General features: G+C 55.9%; 6 protein-coding genes across 6 annotated transcripts; 2 read left to right on the top strand and 4 right to left on the bottom strand.

The window, feature by feature from the left end:
* Window positions 1-17: 17 nt before the first annotated feature.
* Window positions 18-2806, bottom strand: BDW47DRAFT_104834 (putative amino acid transporter). The gene is made up of 2 exons (XM_024812418.1): window positions 396-2806; window positions 18-328 (listed from the first exon to the last, which is right to left on the bottom strand). Exons 1-2 carry the CDS (start codon window positions 2505-2507, stop codon window positions 161-163), a joined length of 2280 nt encoding a protein of 759 aa, XP_024672767.1. The 5' UTR covers window positions 2508-2806; the 3' UTR covers window positions 18-160.
* On the top strand, window positions 2785-7244 carry BDW47DRAFT_104830 (putative cation chloride cotransporter). Its single transcript, XM_024812417.1, has 3 exons — window positions 2785-4260; window positions 4309-4474; window positions 4527-7244. Exons 1-3 carry the CDS (start codon window positions 3146-3148, stop codon window positions 7050-7052), a joined length of 3807 nt encoding a protein of 1268 aa, XP_024672766.1. The 5' UTR covers window positions 2785-3145; the 3' UTR covers window positions 7053-7244.
* Window positions 7245-8580: 1336 nt separating this feature from the next.
* On the bottom strand, window positions 8581-9428 carry BDW47DRAFT_22718 (uncharacterized protein). The gene is made up of 2 exons (XM_024818503.1): window positions 9070-9428; window positions 8581-9013 (listed from the first exon to the last, which is right to left on the bottom strand). Exons 1-2 carry the CDS (start codon window positions 9143-9145, stop codon window positions 8637-8639), a joined length of 453 nt encoding a protein of 150 aa, XP_024672765.1. The 5' UTR covers window positions 9146-9428; the 3' UTR covers window positions 8581-8636.
* A 9-nt stretch (window positions 9429-9437) lies between these two features.
* Window positions 9438-10526, bottom strand: BDW47DRAFT_125276 (uncharacterized protein; the record flags this gene model as incomplete). The annotated part of the gene is made up of 3 exons (XM_024816359.1): window positions 9438-9844; window positions 9917-10282; window positions 10340-10526. The coding sequence occupies 3 exons, from the start codon at window positions 10524-10526 to the stop codon at window positions 9438-9440; spliced, it is 960 nt and encodes a 319-aa protein (XP_024672764.1).
* Window positions 10527-12642: 2116 nt separating this feature from the next.
* On the top strand, window positions 12643-14004 carry erg12 (mevalonate kinase; the record flags this gene model as incomplete). The annotated part of the gene is made up of 1 exon (XM_024816358.1): window positions 12643-14004. The coding sequence occupies one exon, from the start codon at window positions 12643-12645 to the stop codon at window positions 14002-14004; it is 1362 nt and encodes a 453-aa protein (XP_024672763.1).
* Window positions 14005-14598: 594 nt separating this feature from the next.
* On the bottom strand, window positions 14599-16927 carry BDW47DRAFT_131310 (uncharacterized protein; the record flags this gene model as incomplete). The annotated part of the gene is made up of 2 exons (XM_024817283.1): window positions 16810-16927; window positions 14599-16659 (listed from the first exon to the last, which is right to left on the bottom strand). Exons 1-2 carry the CDS (start codon window positions 16864-16866, stop codon window positions 14599-14601), a joined length of 2118 nt encoding a protein of 705 aa, XP_024672762.1. The 5' UTR covers window positions 16867-16927.
* Between the last annotated feature and the right edge of the window lie 182 nt (window positions 16928-17109).

Here is a 17109-nt window from a genome sequence, read left to right as displayed (position 1 = left end):
AAAAAAAAAAAAAAAAAAAAAACAAGAGAAATGATCAAGGATGGTGCAGCGTAGCATCAGTCATTCATACAAGTATGCGTTTCTATCCGAAAATAATTCAAGTTTACTGCGGGTGAAGGACCAGCGCGAGCGAAAGATCAGGACTGTAGGGATCAAGGATTCACTGCGAGTCGCAGTATCCGGGCGCCTTGGTGTTGTCCCCGTTTACCCAGTTGGCCATGGTGAGGGAGGTAGTGTAGACACAGGAGACCACCCCGAAGATGGTCAGGGCAATATCGGCGATCTGCTGCTTTCTGGAATGAGCGCAGGCTCGAAGATGCAGGAGAGGCTAAGAGGAGGAACATTGCGTTAGTTCGATGATGCATGAATGTCAATAGAAGGGTTACTGTACTCACGGGATAGACGTAGATCAGTGGAACGCAGGCAAAGCTGCCGACTAGCGAGACGAACTTGTCGAGGTCTTCGGCTCCGCCCCAGGCAACGAAGGCGCAAATCATGACCAGGAAGAAACGGAACCCGTTCTTCTGCCACTTGATCCTGGGATTGTACTTTCCGCTGCGCGTGAAGAGCTCGTTCTCCATGATTCGGATGGCCGGAAACAGTTGTAGCGGTGTACTCAGGAGAATAGCCAACGAGTAAAGGAATTGGACGGCATTGACAAACTTGTCGTCTTGGGGGAGGTTAAGAAGGATGACGGTCTTGGTGGTAGATCCGTACGCCGCGTAGCTGAGGGCTCCCGCAGAAAGGAAAATGATCGTGATGATCACCATCACTCCCGCCAAAACCCCAGGGAACTGCTGTGGACGTTTCATGGACTCCTGAATCGGGATGATGAGGCCGATACCTTCGTAGGTAAAGATGGCCGTTCCGATGAAAAGGGTCCACGTGGAAGGGTTGAAGGAAACAATGTCGGAGATGCCACCCTGGGTTGCGATGGTCAGGAAATCGTAGTAGTAGAGATAGATCAGCCCCAGTAAGATGAAAAGATCGGCGACTAGGGCCGTGAACCCCAGCTTGCTAATGTCTCGGATTAACGACAGGGGCAGGAAGATGACCAGCTGCATCAACACCATAAACTTGATGTCGATGAATGACTTGCAGTTGCTCACAGCCAGGACGAAGGCCTGCAAGTTCTCCGCCGTGAACACGATGTACGCCGACACAAATCCCAATTGACTCAACACAATCGAACCGAGGATGATCCGCCGCATGTGCTTTCCGTATAGCGCGCCACCGATGTCGCCAAACGAGCCATCGATCTTGAGTCGCGTGTTCACCAGCAAGATAAAAGCATAGAAACTGAGCAGGGACACCCCAAGCAAGACCATGCTGCTGAAGAGCATCCCTCCGTTCAAGAAAGCTCGGGGCAAGAACAACACCCCCGTCCCAACAAAAGACTTGAGCAACAGGAGGGCTGCGCCAGTCCGGGTGGTATTTCCCGTGCCCCCACGCGGCTTGCGTATCCGCCTGCCAGCGGTTCCGGGACGGAGGAGAGCGGACGTTTCCCCAGGTTCGTCGGCACCTTCCTCCCAAGTCCCCGAGGAGAAGTACTCGTTGGGCCCCAGGACTTCATCGTCCTCCTCCAGTTCTTCACCCGCGAAGTGGCCAAAAAGGGTCAAAAACTCCAGGAAGCTACTGGTGGGTAATTGAGGCTGACCCTGCTGCGACTGCAGTTCCGGTCCATCGGCAGCTCCAGGCTGAGGGGAACCTACCGCTCGCCGCAGGTAGTCTCTCCGGAATCCTCCCGGGACGCGGATGGTGTTGATGTTCATCGTATCATCCTGGGGCATCGGTCGATCGAGACTGAAACTCTTGCTACGGGCGTTCTTCTGCCCCAAACCCCCTTCCTCCGCGTTTTCCGCCCATTTGTAGACCTGTCGCGTGATGTCTCCACCCTGTAGTTGCAAGCTCGAAAATTCATCGTCCGCATTGCTGGTGACATCCGCCCCCGAGGACTGAAGATTCCGGCCCTCCGTTCCTAGTTGAGGTTGCACCAGATGCCTCCTCACAACCTGAGGATCCTCATAGGGGCCCACCGAATACTCAGAATCAGCGTTGTTGTTGTTGTTGTTGTTGTTGTTGTTGTTGTTGTCAAGCGAGCCATAGATGGACCTGACGGGCGGGGTGTGCGACACCGCGGGCGATGCCGCGCGTCGAGGCGGAGTTCCAAACCTGGGTGGTGAGCGTCCAAGACTGTCCTGGAGACCCGATGCGATCATTGACTGTCCGGGTCCTGGTAGAGACGATGGGTCATCGATCCTTTGGAGCTTTGGCTCTGCGCTCGTCGGGGCCTGAACGGGAATTGTGGACTGCCTGGGGGCCGAAGCATTTGATGGCGAAGGAACCGGGGAGGCTAATCGAGCGATCGACACCTGTCTGGCCGAAGCGTCAGGCGTTGGAGACCCAGAGGGAAAACCACTCGCAGAGGCACTGGTTGAGATCGGTGTTGACCGCTGGGGCTGCGTAGAGGGACCTTCCCCATTCTCTGGAGCTGGTGATGAAGCCATGTTGGTAACGACCAGAATAAATCATCCAAAGAAGCCCAAACAGTGATGGCTTGAGGGGAGACTCGAGGGTCTCGTTAAGATTCCGGGATCTCGCTCTAAAAGTGATTGCCGGTGCGGAGACAGTGGGAAATGGGTGGAGATCGGGGGGAGAAACCGGTGAGTAAGGGGGGGCGAGATAGGCGAATCGGGGATCACCGTGGTGTGGATTGATGAACTATCGAGTCTCGACCCCTTATCAGCGATCAAATAGCAGGAAGTGTACTGAAACTGGATGAGACGAAAACAACCGCTGAATGAAGCGTGCCGAGAAGAAGCTGAAAGGAGCGAGAGAGATTCAGCTGGAGGCATTTTGCACTGTTTGACTCTCCACACGTGCCCGGGTGAGTAAGTGAGGTCATCGGCGCGTCGATCGCACCGCGTTTCATTTCCCTGGTGGATTGATTGAATCGGGATCGATTATCTCGACCCCATGTCATGATTAGGTCGCTATCCACTTCTATCCTCCGACAGTTATTTTCCTGGTCGTTTACCGCTCAGCAAATCCATGTTTATTCCGCCTATACCTGCGACAGGTTGTGTGAAGTCGGTTCGGGTCCTCTGAGAGAAGATCTCGGTCCATTCTTCAATCGTCCTTTTCGATGATGGGGATCCATGATGAGAGTGGCTCACAGTCCGTGTCTCGGAAACGACCGAATTTTTCGACGCGGGCGGCCGCAGAGGATGAGTCCCGACTGGCTCCCAGCGACTCCGCGCATGCCTCCCCCGAGGAGAACTTTCGGTTCCCCAACTGGAGGACGGCTTTCGCTCGACCATACGAACCGGTGGGTTCATCTCGCCATCCGGCGGGTCACCGTCATTCGCTTCCGTCAAATTTTTGGGGGCAGGTTTCACGATGGTGGGATTGGTCGACCAGCGACAGGGGATCCAACGAGACGAGTGATAGGGATAGAGTTCGTGCAAACGGACCGCCAGGGCCGCTCCGAGATGCCAGCGTGAACCCAAAGGAGCGAAACGACCAGCGAGGCCGCGGTTCGGATGGTGTGGACAAGCTGGGGACTTTCTCTGGCGTGTTCGTCCCCACGACCCTGAATGTCCTGAGCATTCTGATGTTCTTGCGGTTCGGCTTTGTTTTGGGACAGGCAGGCGTCCTGGGAATCTTGGGCTTGCTCATCATCTCGTATACGATCAATTTGGTGACCACCATGTCCCTGTCGGCGATCGCGACCAACGGAACGGTTCGAGGAGGTGGTGCCTACTACCTGATTTCTCGGTCATTAGGGCCGGAGTTCGGGGGCTCGATTGGCATCGTATTCTACCTGGGTTACGTGCTGAACACCGGCATGAACGCTGTCGGTCTTGTGGATTGCTTCACGCAGAACTTTGGAACCGAATCCGGTACATGGGCCAACTTCCTCCAGGAAGGCTTTCTCTGGCAGTACCTCTGGAGTACCATTGTCCTGGTCCTGTGCACGGGGATTTGCTTGGCCGGTAGCTCCATGTTTTCACGGGCCAGCAATGGACTGTTGATTGTCCTGTTGGTGGCGACACTGAGCATCCCGGTGTCCGCCATCTTCATGCAGCCTTTTAGCATCCCGAAGCTTGGGGTCCATTTTACGGGGATACGCCTACGAACATTGGTGGATAACCTCAAGCCGAGGCTCACCAAGGGGGCGGCGGGAAGCCAACGAGAGGGGAGAGAAAACTTCCAGGACCTCTTTGGGATTTTGTTCCCCGCTACCGGGGGTATCTTCGCGTAAGTACACGGTTCGCCGGACGATAGCAGACTCTAATGGAAGTATAGTGGAGCCAGTATGTCTGGTGATTTGAAGAACCCTAGCAAATCAATACCCAAGGGGACGCTTTCGGGGCTAGCCCTTACATTTATCATGTATACCATTGTAATCCTTGCAATGGCTGCGTCGATTACGCGGGAGTCATTTTATAAAAATGCGAATATTGTGCAAGTGGTGAGTCATCTTTAGCAAGCCCACCAAGACACGTTCACCGACAAAGTATCAGGCCAATCTTTCTGGGGTGCTCATCCTGCTGGGGGAGTTCGCGACCTCCTTTTTCTCCTCCCTGATGGGTGTCATTGGCTCCGCGAAGTTGCTGCAAGCCATCGCACGAGACAGCTTGCTCCCTGGCCTAAAGGTCTTCGGCAAAGGGACGGAGAAGCATGATGAGCCCGTATACGCGATCATCGTCACGTTCGTGGTGGCCCAGCTCACGATGCTTTTTGACATCAATCAAATTGCATCCTTTGTTACCATGACGTATCTGATGACTTTCTTGGTAACTAACCTCGCCTGCTTTCTCCTGAAGGTCGGATCTGCCCCCAATTTCAGACCGTCTTTCCACTACTTCAAATGGCAGGGTGCAGCGGCTGGCACGCTGGTGTGTGGGGCGAGCATGTTCTTCGTGGACGGCGTGTATGCCACCGGCTGTGTGGGAATTTTGATAGTGCTTTTCCTTCTGATTCACTATACCTCGCCCCCCAAGCCATGGGGTGATGTCAGCCAGAGTTTGATCTACCACCAAGTGCGCAAATACCTGCTGCGCCTGAAGCAGGAGCACGTCAAGTTCTGGCGCCCGCAGATTCTACTTCTAGTGACCAACATTGACGACCAATTCAAGATGGTGTCCTTTTGCAACTCCCTGAAGAAGGGAGCTTTGTTCATGCTCGGCCACGTGGTCGTGACGGATGATTTCTCTGCGGCGGTGCCCGAAGCGCGTCGACTGCAAACATCGTGGACCAGATTTGTCGAGAATTTGAAAGTCAAGGCTTTTGTCAATATCGCTGTGGCTCCGACCGCCGAGTGGGGGGTCCGGAACATGGTTTTGAATTCGGGCCTGGGAGGCATGCGACCCAACATTGTGGTCATCGATCAGTACCGCCAAGGCCAGTCATTGGGACAAGATCTCCAGCTCTCGGGTCGTCGAAGAGAGTCGTCTGTAGGCAGAAGGAGCTGGCGGGATTGCACCCCGGAGACCCCTGGGCACGACGCACCTGAACCTCAGATAAACTGCCAAAGCTACGTGACGATTCTGGAAGATCTCCTGTTCAAGTTACGTATCAACGTCGCCGTGGCCAAGGGATTCGAAGACCTCGAGCTACCCGGTCCAAAAGGACAGCACATGAAGAAATACATCGATCTGTGGCCTATTCAAATGTCTGCGGACCTGGGGGCCGACCACGAAAGCAAAAAGAATGTCTTGACTACGAATTTCGACACATACACTCTGATCCTCCAGCTGGGCTGCATCCTCAACACGGTGCCGTCCTGGAAGAAAATGTACAAGCTGCGCGTGGCGGTCTTTGTCGAGTACGAGACAGACGTGGACGACGAGCGAGGACGAGTCGAGGCTCTCCTCGAAAAACTCCGGATCGAGGCCGAGGTACTGGTGTTCTGGCTTGCATGCGGCGAAATCATGGCATACCGAGTGATTGTCAATGGTGATCTCACCCCAGAGTCGGATCGAATGCGGGACCGGGTTCATGGAGCCTTGAAAGACGAAGATTGGTGGCAGGACCTCCTCGAGGCCCGCAAAGGCTCACCCGAGCGCTATAGGCAACACCAACCGCGCTGGAGTGGACTGCTCTCTGACAGACCCCCTAGCTGGCATGGCCCTTCCAGCCTGGAAAGCAAAAACAAAGCAGCTAGCCAGCTGCCCGATGAGCTGAAGCGCATCATTCATGGTGACCGGCGCCGACGTTCCATATCCAGTCACAAGGGACTCGGGAGCGTCAACCTGGGCATGCAGACACATCGTCTACTCGATGCGTTCGTGGACTACGATGAAATCGACAGCAATGGCAGCAGCGACAGCAGCGAGGATAATGATTTTGAGCCCTACGTCAGCGACAGCGAGGAAGAAAGCGCCAAAGATGCAGGAAGCACCCCACCCGAGCCTCTTCCGCAACCAAGCCCACCGGCACAACCAAGTCCCTCAAACGAACCGCGCGAAGAAGAGGCGTCTCCGCGAGCAGACATCCCAACAATCATCACCACCGGCGAAGACGCCTCCCCCAAAAGTCCACCCGTCTCTCCACACTCCCGGCCCAAAATCCACCGCTCACCCTCCTCCACCAACCGCTTCAGCTCGTCGCCAATCCCAGAAGCCCACGTGAACACGGAATCCGAAGAAAACGCCGGTCCATCAATCATGTTCGCCGCCAGCTCCTCGCCACCTCGGCCCTCAACCCGCAAACGGGCCGACTCGATCTACGCGCGGCGGTCCTCATCCAGCCCATCCACAGCATCAGCATCCGCATCCGCATCGGGCTACCCCCGCCAAGCATCGATACCCCTCTCCTTCAATGACCTCCCCAGCCGAGCACAGCATCTGATCCTCAACGAGCTGATGGCGACGCACAGCGCCGACACGGCCGTCATTTTCACAACGCTTCCGTCGCCGCTGGAGGGCACTGCCAGCAGTGAGTCAGCGAGTGCGTCGTATCTGAGTGATTTGGACGTGCTTTGGCAGGACTTGCCGCCTTGTTTGTTGGTGCATAGTAACAGCATGACAGTGACGATGAATCTCTGATGGGATATCTGATGATGTGATGATTTTGTTTAGAGATGTGATTTGCGATTTGCTACTTACTTTTCGTTTACATATATGTCGTGCTGGATGCAGATATCGTAGAGGCAAGTATATACTTTTTGTGTTTCGGTGGTATATATACTCGACGCCGTTTAGCGTTGATGTTTGATATAGAATTTTGATTTAGTGTAACTTTCTTACTTCTATTGTAGTATGATATAATAAGAGAAGAAAAAGGCGAAGAAGTATGTAATGGGTACAACAAAAGAGTACCCCAGCTATTCATATCCAATCTTGACCACCAATCTAATATCCACCACGTACAAATTGTATATATACCTCGCTCTAGTCCTCGAAAAAAAAATAAAAATAAAAAAAAAAACAAAACGACAATCTAACCCCAACTGCCAAAAGGAAAGAAAGAAGAAAGCCTATAGCCTCATACTATATGTAAATATGAAACCTACCACTCCCACCCACCATCAACTTCTAGTATTTACCACACCCTCCCCAACGAAACACAAGCCACAGCGCCCGCCAGAGCCAGCCCCACAAAGACCACCTCCAGCCCATCGAACCCCGCCGCAGTCTCAACCAGCCCCAGCAGCAAAGACACGACAGCGGTGCTGGTGTTCAGTACGCTGGCTACGATTCCGTACCCGAGGGCCGTGGCGCCGCTTTCCCCTGCGGAGACGGGCTTGTCTGCGTTGATGGACTCGTCCGTGTCATGTGGCGGGGCGAAGGTGCCGTAAGTGGAGTCGTTCGGGGCGGATCGATCGTCTGGGAGGGGCGAGTCTGGAGGTGTTTCCTGTGGATGTGCAGTGGTGGGATCTGCTTGGAGGACGCAGCGCGCGAGGCCGGACCACAGGGCTGCGCTGTAGAGGGCGAGCGCGAGGCCGAGAAGACAGAGGGGGAGAACGGGGGCAGACATATTGGAGAGGAGGCTTAGGTGGACGAGGGCGAGGAGGACGTTGGCGAGGAAGAGAACGGAGGGGGGGTTGCCGATCCAGTGGGGATGGTCGAGGAGGAAGCCGAACAGTGGGAGGAAGAGGCAGGAGATGGTGAGGGGGATTCTGTTTCCAATATGCGGGAGGGGAGGGATAGCTTCGTTAGGTTGACTGACTTGTGTCTGTTGAGGCAAGTGAAGGGGCGACGTACCCCATGACTGATCCTGCGGCACTTTGGTCGCCTTGGTAGAAGCGCGCGGCGAGAAAGCGTTGCGCGGAGTTGGTGAACGTGTTGATGCCTCCGTAGCCGAGCAATGCGACGACGACAATCTGCCAGTAGACTCGGGGGAACTGTCGAATGGAGGGTGTCCCTACTCGCGTTTGGGAGTCTGTGGCGAGGAGCTTCTCAGGGACGTGTGGTCCGGCTACGGCGTTGCTAGTCAGGAGCTGGCAGGTGGCTAGGATGAGGATGCCCATGGATAGTGCGGAGCCTATCCAGTTGGCGCAGAGGACCCCGTATGCCTGAACTAGTCGGGGGGTTAGGATGGAGTTGGTGACGCTACCAAGCTGCCAGGTTCCGGTCATGAGGGCCAGGGCCAGAGAAATTTGTCCGTCCCTGGAATAGCCGGATTTGCTGTTAGCTATAAAAAAACGGAATGCCTAGAGAGGGGGAGATAGACGACCTGAACCAGCGCGTGGCGATGTTCGTTGCCAACACGGTGGACACCTCGCCCCCCAACCCGACCAAAGTTCGTCCGAGGATCATCACGGACCAGACTCCGGTTTGTACGGCCAGACAGAAGATGAGTTGTCCGCTGATGATGCTGGCTGCGGTGGCCAGCAGGATACACCGCTCGCCATATCGATGGACCGCAAAGCCCGAGAAAAAGGGCAGGATCGTGTTGGGGATACAGTAAGCCGTGTAGAGAGCGGAGACAAGGTAGGCAAATTGCGAGGCGGACAGTCCCAGGTGGAGCTGTAACGGAACGGACAGTGTCGCGGGGAGATCGTAAACTACGGCTCACGGTTAAACCATGATATACTGTGATTGAAACGGATTGGAGAACTACCAAAGTAAGTCCCCCACTGCAGACTGGACACTGCCAGCAAGATCCACCAGGGCTTCAATCCGAGGGGGATTTCCATCTCGCTCGGTTTCTGGAAGTCATTCTAGGGAAGGGGCTAAGGCCCGAGATAATAGATGATACTGAAATAGCAGGCATGGTTGTCACAAGGGGAGAGTGGTGTGACTAGGGACAGGGAAGTAAGGAGTGGATAGATCAAGTGAAGGTAGAAGAGACGAGACAAGGTAGGTCCGGATGATGATCATGCAAGGTAATGATCAGTTGATGCTTCCTGTGGCTGCGCGTGCCCTGATAGGGTGTGGTGGGTGGGGGATCCTTGATGTTCATAGAACTAGGGAAAGAAGAAAATGATATCATGACACGTCCATCTGACGGGATATGAGCTGTTGCATATTGACCTGGAAGTCTTTGAGGACTCTCAGTATCCGACGACGATTGCAAAAGACACCGTCCACTTCGTCCAACCGCTCCAGCTCCAGACAGATTGCCTCCCAGTCGAGCTCCGGTCCCGGAATGGGGTCCAGATCCTCATCGAGGAGGAGAGCCGCGCGACAACGCCAGTACCCGCCCATCGCGGGCCATGCCACGGCCTTCTTCAGGTTCACGAAGCTCTGCCAATCCAAGCAATCAAGGATGGGCCAGTAGATCTCCTGCGGCAGACAAGAGAGACGAGATGGGAAAGTACTGGCGGAAGGGGAGACTGTCGTTCTTGCAAGGTTCTGGGAGAGTGCTTGGAGGATTCCGGGGATCTTGTAAGGCTCTCCAACAGGTATCACAGGTTAACGTCAGCCCGGCCTATTCTCTCACCAACAGAAGGGATTGGAACGCCTACCGAGACTGGTGATGGGGGTGGGAAGGCCAAGTTTTCCGATTAATCTGACAAATCGGTCACGCAGGACGGTCCAGAAGAGGCCCAGATTCTGCTCCACGGCCGGGCCCAGCTTGATCTTGGCCAAGCTCCAGCACCGCATGTGGATGGGGAAGCCAATGTCCGCCCCCGGGGCATGACCATCAGCGGTGGGAGGGATGTAGGAGCAATTATGAACCCTAAAGCCGTCCAGACCAGGCTCGACGAGGCCGATCACGGCCTTGGTGGGGTCAATTGGCACGCGGAAACAGGACAGACCGCACTGCTTGGTATATGCTTGATATCCAATGCCCGAGAGATAGTAAATGTCGGTGTCTGGTACATGGGTGACTGGAGATACCATCAGCGGGGTCGAGGGAGAGCGATTGATACAGGATCAGTACTCACTTATGCGGTGGAACCCACACCACTGATGGTCGTCATTCAAAAGATAGTCGTTTTCCAGCGCTGCGGCATCCACGAGCCGGTAGTCGAGGGCATCGTTGACCGGCTGGGCTCCCTCAACGAGGCGATTCCCAGCCTGATCGATGACCCCTCCGCAGAGCATACACCACAAGTATATGGGCAGAACCATGTTGATTGTTTGGATCAAAACGTATGATATGAATCGCCCGTGCGATGTTAGAAAGAGGGGGGGGGGGGGGGAACCGTACTGGTTATATGTATACATCATCAAAGTAATCATTGTCACGTCACCGCGACGTTTGATGAGATGGCGAGCGTCCCAGGAAGGTTGCCTGCCATTCTATGCAGGAACCATCGTCATCGCATTGTCCTGTTCCTGATTCTCGCCTCTCATCTGGAGCCAGGGAAATTGATCCTACGTTCCAAACGATCTGAAAGTTACTGCACCGAACCACCAAGAAGAGTGCCGGGTAGCCAGCGCCACCCGACCTGGGGTCTGAGTCTGACCCAGGGATACTGCCGAGATCAAGATCAATTTAGGATTTTTCGGTCCATGAGATTGTTTGGCTGGTACCCAGCTGTGCGCCGATCAACCTGGATAGATCGACGGATTGACCGTGGGGCCGAATCGATAGACCTTGGATGGAGTTTGGCATGACGAGGGTGCCTGTCATCAGTGTGGTGATGATATATAATAAAGTATTACATTGAATGATCGACCAGAGACAGATCAGGAAAGTCAGGATGAATCGGAATCGAACCATGAAAAGCGTTGGCGATGACAGTTGGGACCTTGAGACAAGACTTTTCTTCATTTTTTCTCCTCTTCTCTCTCTTCTGTCTTTCTCTTGCTTCCTATCTTCTATATTTTCTTGAAACAATTCCAGCCGCATTGATGTCAGCATTACAACCCCCCCAAGTATCTAGAACTACTACTACAACGTAGTAGTATCATTGTACTCTTTCTAGTGCAGCCGTCATCACCCAGGCGTTTCCCTAGGATTCAGTCGCATGAAGCTCATACGCTTCGGACGAATCCTTCCGCACCATCGAGTGGAGCGTTACTGGCCAGTTCGCATTGGTGTGATTTGCTCTGCTGATAGCGGGTTTTCACCAGACTGGATTTCGTTCCTATCACGGAATGGCTCCTTCGAGACCCACAGTCCGTATGTCCCTGATCCAAGGCCACATCCGAACGAACAAGGACAATATATGACGTTTCCAATGAGCAGCATGACCGATTCTTGACTGTACCCAGGTGATCGCTTCCGAGGTGAAATCTCACATTGCTGGAAGACAACCCCTGGCGGTCATGGTGAAAAAAATCAATGGACCTTATAGCATACATCCCGGTCTCTTCGGTCAGCCGGCTGGGATCGACATCGGAGTCCAGAGGCCGCTTGTCCGCCGTCTGACTGGACATGCTGGAATTGGTCCTCCATGGCGGGGAGAATTTCGAGAGACATTGGTCGATTTAGGCTACCATCTCTTCTCTCGTCCCACCCTGGAAAATGCGACCACCATCCTGGCAAGGAAATGATTGCTCTTCTGAGATTGAAAGTGACCCCACAAGGAGCCGAATGTAGTCTGTTGGACTCTGGTGTAAACAAAGCCTGGGAGTAGGCCGTAGTAGGACGGTGTCAGCCCCGCCCCGGGCGCCTGTCAGCAACGATATATTAGTTATTTATCAGTATTATTAATAATAAAGTAAGATGAAAAAGATGACAGCAATTTTAATTAATTAATCGATATCCATGTCGAACGAGGGAGAGAGGAACTGAATCGGGAATAGGGATCGAGGGCCGGCTTATTTGTGATGCACATAATTCGCGCATCCCGAGCGTGACTTCGTCTTCGCAACCTCATCTACTTCTTCTTCTCAGCTTCATCTTCTTCCACCTCATCCTCTTGATCTTTCCCTCTCGTTCCCTCCTCCTCCCCCCCCACACCCCTCCATTTCTCCCCACTTCCCTCTCCTCCACATTTGTCTCTCTCCCACGCTCTTTCCGCAACCCTTTGACTACCCCTGACCGGTCGCTGACTACCGATACCAACCCCCGGAGTCGCCGCATTCTTCTTCCCTCCCCCTCGTCAGCGTGGTACAAAGGACAACCAAAGGGATATCACCGATTCTTATAAAAGAAGAGACAAAGATCATGTCTTTGTCGCCTCCGGTCTTCTCCTTCCGCCCCAAGGCGTCCCCTAGCAATGACAGCTTGAGCAGCGCCGCGTCCAGTCAGTCCCCCCCGAAAAAACCCCCCTTGTCGCGAAAAGCCTCGTCACCCATGGCGCCTCCTTTCATGGTGTCGGCCCCCGGAAAGGCCATCGTCTATGGGGAACATGCCGTCGTCCACGGCAAGTCCGCCATGGCCGCCGCCATCTCCATGCGATCCTACCTCCTCGTCACCACCCTCTCCAAGTCGCAGCGGACCATCACCCTGAACTTTCGCGACACTGGCCTGATCCACACCTGGGACATCGACGCCCTCCCCTGGGATCTCTTCCATCGCCCCGATAAGAAGAAAAATTACTACGATCTGGTCACCACCCTCGATCCCGAGCTCCTCGACGCCGTCCAGCCCCATGTCGACCCCGTTTCCCCCGATGCCCCCGAAGACGCCCGCAAGATCCACCGGCACTCCGCCGCCGCCTTCCTCTACCTCTTCCTCTCCTTGGGATCGCCCCAGCACCCCGGCGCCGTCTACACCCTGCGATCCACCATCCCCATCGGCGCCGGCCTCGGCAGCAGCGGCAGCGTCTGCGTTTGCCTCAGCGCCGCCCTCCTGCTCCAGATCCGCACCCTGGCCGGGCCCCACCCCGACCAGCCCCCCGACGAGGCCGAAACCCAGATCGAGCGCATCAACCGCTGGGCCTTTGTCGGCGAGATGTGCATCCACGGGAACCCCAGCGGCGTCGACAACACCGTCTCCGCGGGGGGCAAGGCCGTCATCTTCTGCCGCGGGGACTATTCCAAACCCCCGAGTGTCAAACCCCTCCTCAACTTCCCCGAGCTGCCGCTGCTGCTGGTCGACACGCGGCAATCCCGCTCCACCGCCGTCGAGGTCGCCAAGGTCGGTCGCCTGCGGGGGGATCACCCCGCCGTCACCGAGTCCATCCTCGACACCATCGATCAGGTCACGCTCTCGGCCCAGACCCTGATCCAGCAGTCCTCATCCGCCGGGCCCGACCGCAGCGTCCCCAGCGACGTGCTCGAGCGCCTCGGGACCCTGATCCGCATCAACCACGGCTGCCTCGTCTCCCTGGGCGTCTCCCACCCCCGCCTCGAACGCATCCGGGAGCTGGTCGACTTCGCCGACATCGGCTGGACCAAGCTGACCGGCGCTGGCGGCGGCGGCTGCGCCATCACCGTCCTCCGCCCCGACGCCAGCCCGGCGGCCATCCGCGACCTGGAGCAGAAATTGGACGCCGAGGGGTTTACCCGCTACGAGACGACCCTGGGCGGCGACGGCGTCGGTGTCCTGTGGCCGGCCGTGCTCCGCAATGGCACGGACGAGGAGGGCGGCGAAGAGATCGACCAAGAGAAGTTCGAGAACGCCGAGGGATCTGAGGGTATCGACCGCCTCGTCGGCGTCGGAGCCCAGGAGAAGCGCGAGGGCTGGAAATTCTGGAAGCGCGCCGCTGTCTAAACCCGTCATCCACCTTTTCCTTTTCCTCTTTTTTTTTTTTTTTTTTTTTTCCTCTCCATCTCATAAGGAACCCCACCTCGCATTCTATCCCATCTTCTCTTATTGATTCTTGCAACGACATTTTTCATTTCTTGAAGGCTAGCGGACCATTTGGCACCTTACATGCATTTAATCGACTCTCCTTGCATCATTCATGATTTCTCTTAATTTCCTCATCATATTTCTGTGTATAATATTACCCTTTCTTCTTCTTCTCTTTCTTCTGCCGTCACTATCTTGATGTTCTATACCTGTTTCTAGTTGATCTTCATGTTAAAGAGTCACGTAGACGGTGATGTCCGAGTGGAATAAGCTTGGGTTTTCTTTGGATGATATATGCGAGCATTGCTGTATCTACTGTGGATAGGGTACGAATGTGTATGTGCTTCTGTCTTTCCCTAGATCATTATACATATTGATGTATTGAGATGTTGATATGTTGTAGCCCGGAGTGTTCAATAAGTGACAAGCCCGCACTCCAAGATAAAGTCATTACAGATAAACAGGGTATCGACTATCGTCAATTCGTGCAACATAACCCCCCCCTCCCCCCCCTTAACCCATGGTGGTCTCCCACCCCTTCTCGATCATCACATCCATCCAGTACGCCTCCGCCTCGCCCGCGTCCATCCGTCGCCAGACCTCCTCCACGAGCTGCAGGCACACCTGGATGGGTTTGGGCGGCAGCACGTGCAGGAACGAGGTGAGCCGTCCGAGCACGAACCGCCGAGTCCGCGACACCTCGATCGCGTGCGATGAGATGCTCGGTCCGTGCTCGTTGCTTCGGTACGAGGCGTCGACCGACGGGTCATCGCTCCGTGGGAGGCGGAGCTCGCTGCTGGCGGCGACGAGGAGGAACGGCTGCAGACAGCGGGTGCGCGACTCCAGCGGGATGGTCTTGAGCCGGGAGAGCGTGGTGAGGGCGAACTCGGTCAGCCAAGTGTCGTGGTAGGAGGCGTCGGGCGGGGGTTGGTCGGCGGGCGGCGGATTCGCGGGATTCGTACCCTCGGGGGTCGGAAGATGCGATGGGTCGCAGAACCAGGCGGTCGCGGGGTCGGTGTCCACATCGACAGACAGGAAGGGGTCCGGGAAGGGGACGGACGACGAGGACAGAGGCGGCCGAGGGAGCCGGCGCTGAAGTAGATCGGGGAAGGCGCGGTAGAGCTGCATGAGACCCGTGCAGCGGTAGACCTCCGCCATGGTCAGCAGATGCCAGACGGGGGTTTCATCATCCCCGGGGGAGACGATCTCGGCTTCCGCCGGATGGGCGAATCCGAGCAGTCGTTCCTCCAGCTCGCGGGCCTTGTCTAGGGCCCGCTGCGCCTGCGTGACCTCACCATGGGAGGTGAACCGCCGCGCGCGGATGCGTTTCCGTTCCCGACGGACGAGCCGGCCCACCTCTTGCATGGTGGATTGGGTATCGCGGGCGATGCCGGTCCACGGATGGGGCACCCGTTGCAAGACGAGGGACTCGCCTGTGCCGGCCGTGGAGGGACCGGACCGGATGGTGGCATCGTCGGCGACAAAGGACAGCAGCATCTCCCAGTAGACCAGGGCTTCTTCGAAGAACTGGTGGTTGTTACTTCGCCCAGGGTCTCGCGTGACGGATGGTTTGGAGTCGAGGTGATTCCGCAAGAGGTTGAAGAAGGAGATGCCCAAGTCTGTCGAATCGTGCCAGCTGGCCGTCTGGCCGAGCATGAGGAGGGCCAGGAGTGATTTGTCGTCCAGGGTGGGCTCCTTGGTGATGACGTCGACGGCCTCGTCTCTCATCTGCCGACCCAAGGGGCCGAAATGCGGGAAGTCATTTACGAGGGTGGCTGCAGCCATGCTTTGCATCGTCTTGCACATGGCCAAGGAGGACCCCCACAGGCGCGACACCGTGGTGCGGAACGGGTTCATCTGGCTATCATAGGTGGAGAATAGTGCGGCGACTTCTTTGAAGTAGTATTCGATGAGCGTCCAGGACGGGTTGTTCAAGGGTTGCGGGATTGACGTGAAGTCGCGGAGGGGTGGGGGCCGCGGACTGGACGGTGGGTATCTCCGGACAATGTTCGACGGGGAGAAGCCCGGGTAATGGCGTGACTCGTCCTGGAGCGAGGGAGCGGCCATGGACAGGAAATCCGCGTTGGACTCTGAGGGGATGGGCGACCCGAGTTCGAATATTGAGCTGTCCTGTCGGGACGCCCTCCTGGTGGATGCTGCTGGAGAAGCGGGGCATAGGTCTGCCAGCTCCGGGAGGGTGTTTGATCCCTGGAGGCCCCAGAGGCTCTCACATAAGGCCGCCGTTTCGTTCGATCCCGAGTCTCTCGAGCCGGAGAAGTCTGGGGTCGACGGGACACTGAAATCCCCACCCTCCGCCAAGGTCTGAGTCAGAGGGTTGACAAATGGAGTCGGGATGGCCGACGTTGACCGAGGTGCAACGGGCTGATCTGACGGGGATGGGAAAGAGGGTTCGAATTGAACATCGTCCTTCTCAGCGGCGACATCCTGATCCAGGGCATCGGGAGACGATTCTGGATATTTGGTGACCCAGCGGAGCGACTGGACGTAGCCGGGGCATCTCACCCCCAGACGGGTGCATCGTCCGCACTGCGGCTTTTCTTCCCCACACTTGACCTATGCCATCGGACCTGTTAGCTAATTTGATATTCTGAAGGTTTTTCCCCCTCCTGGCCGCCCCCCGTCCCCGAGACTGGGAGAGTCTGAGGAGGTTGAGCGGCTCAGGAAATAATAACATGAGGGGCAGTAGAGATAAGGCTCACTGACCCGTTTGCCCTTGCAACGAGCACAGCCATTGCGCGATTTCTTCACACGTCTCATCATGGACTGACCCCGGACATAGCAGGGAACCGATAGGAGGAAGAACAGAGCAGCACGAACATGCTACGGCTATCAAAATAAAGCGAGATAAGCGGAGGATGAGGCGGACGGGGAACCAAGCCGGCGTGCGGGGAATGGATTAAGGTTCTATTATCAGTGGCCGGCCAGTTGGCCAATCAGGGACCGTAGGGGACGGTTTACCCCGTTGGGGAATTGGAGATGTCTTAGTAGAAGCATCCATCGTGG

This window comes from Aspergillus candidus (genome assembly GCF_002847045.1).
Source record: "Aspergillus candidus strain CBS 102.13 unplaced genomic scaffold BDW47scaffold_18, whole genome shotgun sequence".
Lineage (NCBI taxonomy): Eukaryota > Fungi > Ascomycota > Eurotiomycetes > Eurotiales > Aspergillaceae > Aspergillus > Aspergillus candidus.
The sequence above is the reverse complement of the archived record's forward strand: the minus strand, read 5'-3'. Positions and strand labels throughout refer to the sequence as shown.

Excerpts from the sequence above, each read along its gene's own strand:
- BDW47DRAFT_104834 (XM_024812418.1), bottom strand. The coding sequence starts at position 2,507 with ATGGCTTCATCACCAGCTCCAGAGAATGGGGAAGGTCCCTCTACGCAG. Across the intron at positions 329-395 it reads CACTGATCTACGTCTATCCC|CCTCTCCTGCATCTTCGAGC; the intron begins GTGAGTACAGTA and ends TCCTCCTCTTAG.
- BDW47DRAFT_104830 (XM_024812417.1), top strand. The coding sequence starts at position 3,146 with ATGATGGGGATCCATGATGAGAGTGGCTCACAGTCCGTGTCTCGGAAA. Across the intron at positions 4,261-4,308 it reads GCTACCGGGGGTATCTTCGC|TGGAGCCAGTATGTCTGGTG; the intron begins GTAAGTACACGG and ends ATGGAAGTATAG. Across the intron at positions 4,475-4,526 it reads ATGCGAATATTGTGCAAGTG|GCCAATCTTTCTGGGGTGCT; the intron begins GTGAGTCATCTT and ends ACAAAGTATCAG.
- BDW47DRAFT_22718 (XM_024818503.1), bottom strand. The coding sequence starts at position 9,145 with ATGGAAATCCCCCTCGGATTGAAGCCCTGGTGGATCTTGCTGGCAGTG. Across the intron at positions 9,014-9,069 it reads GCAGTGGGGGACTTACTTTG|TTTACGATCTCCCCGCGACA; the intron begins GTAGTTCTCCAA and ends CGTGAGCCGTAG.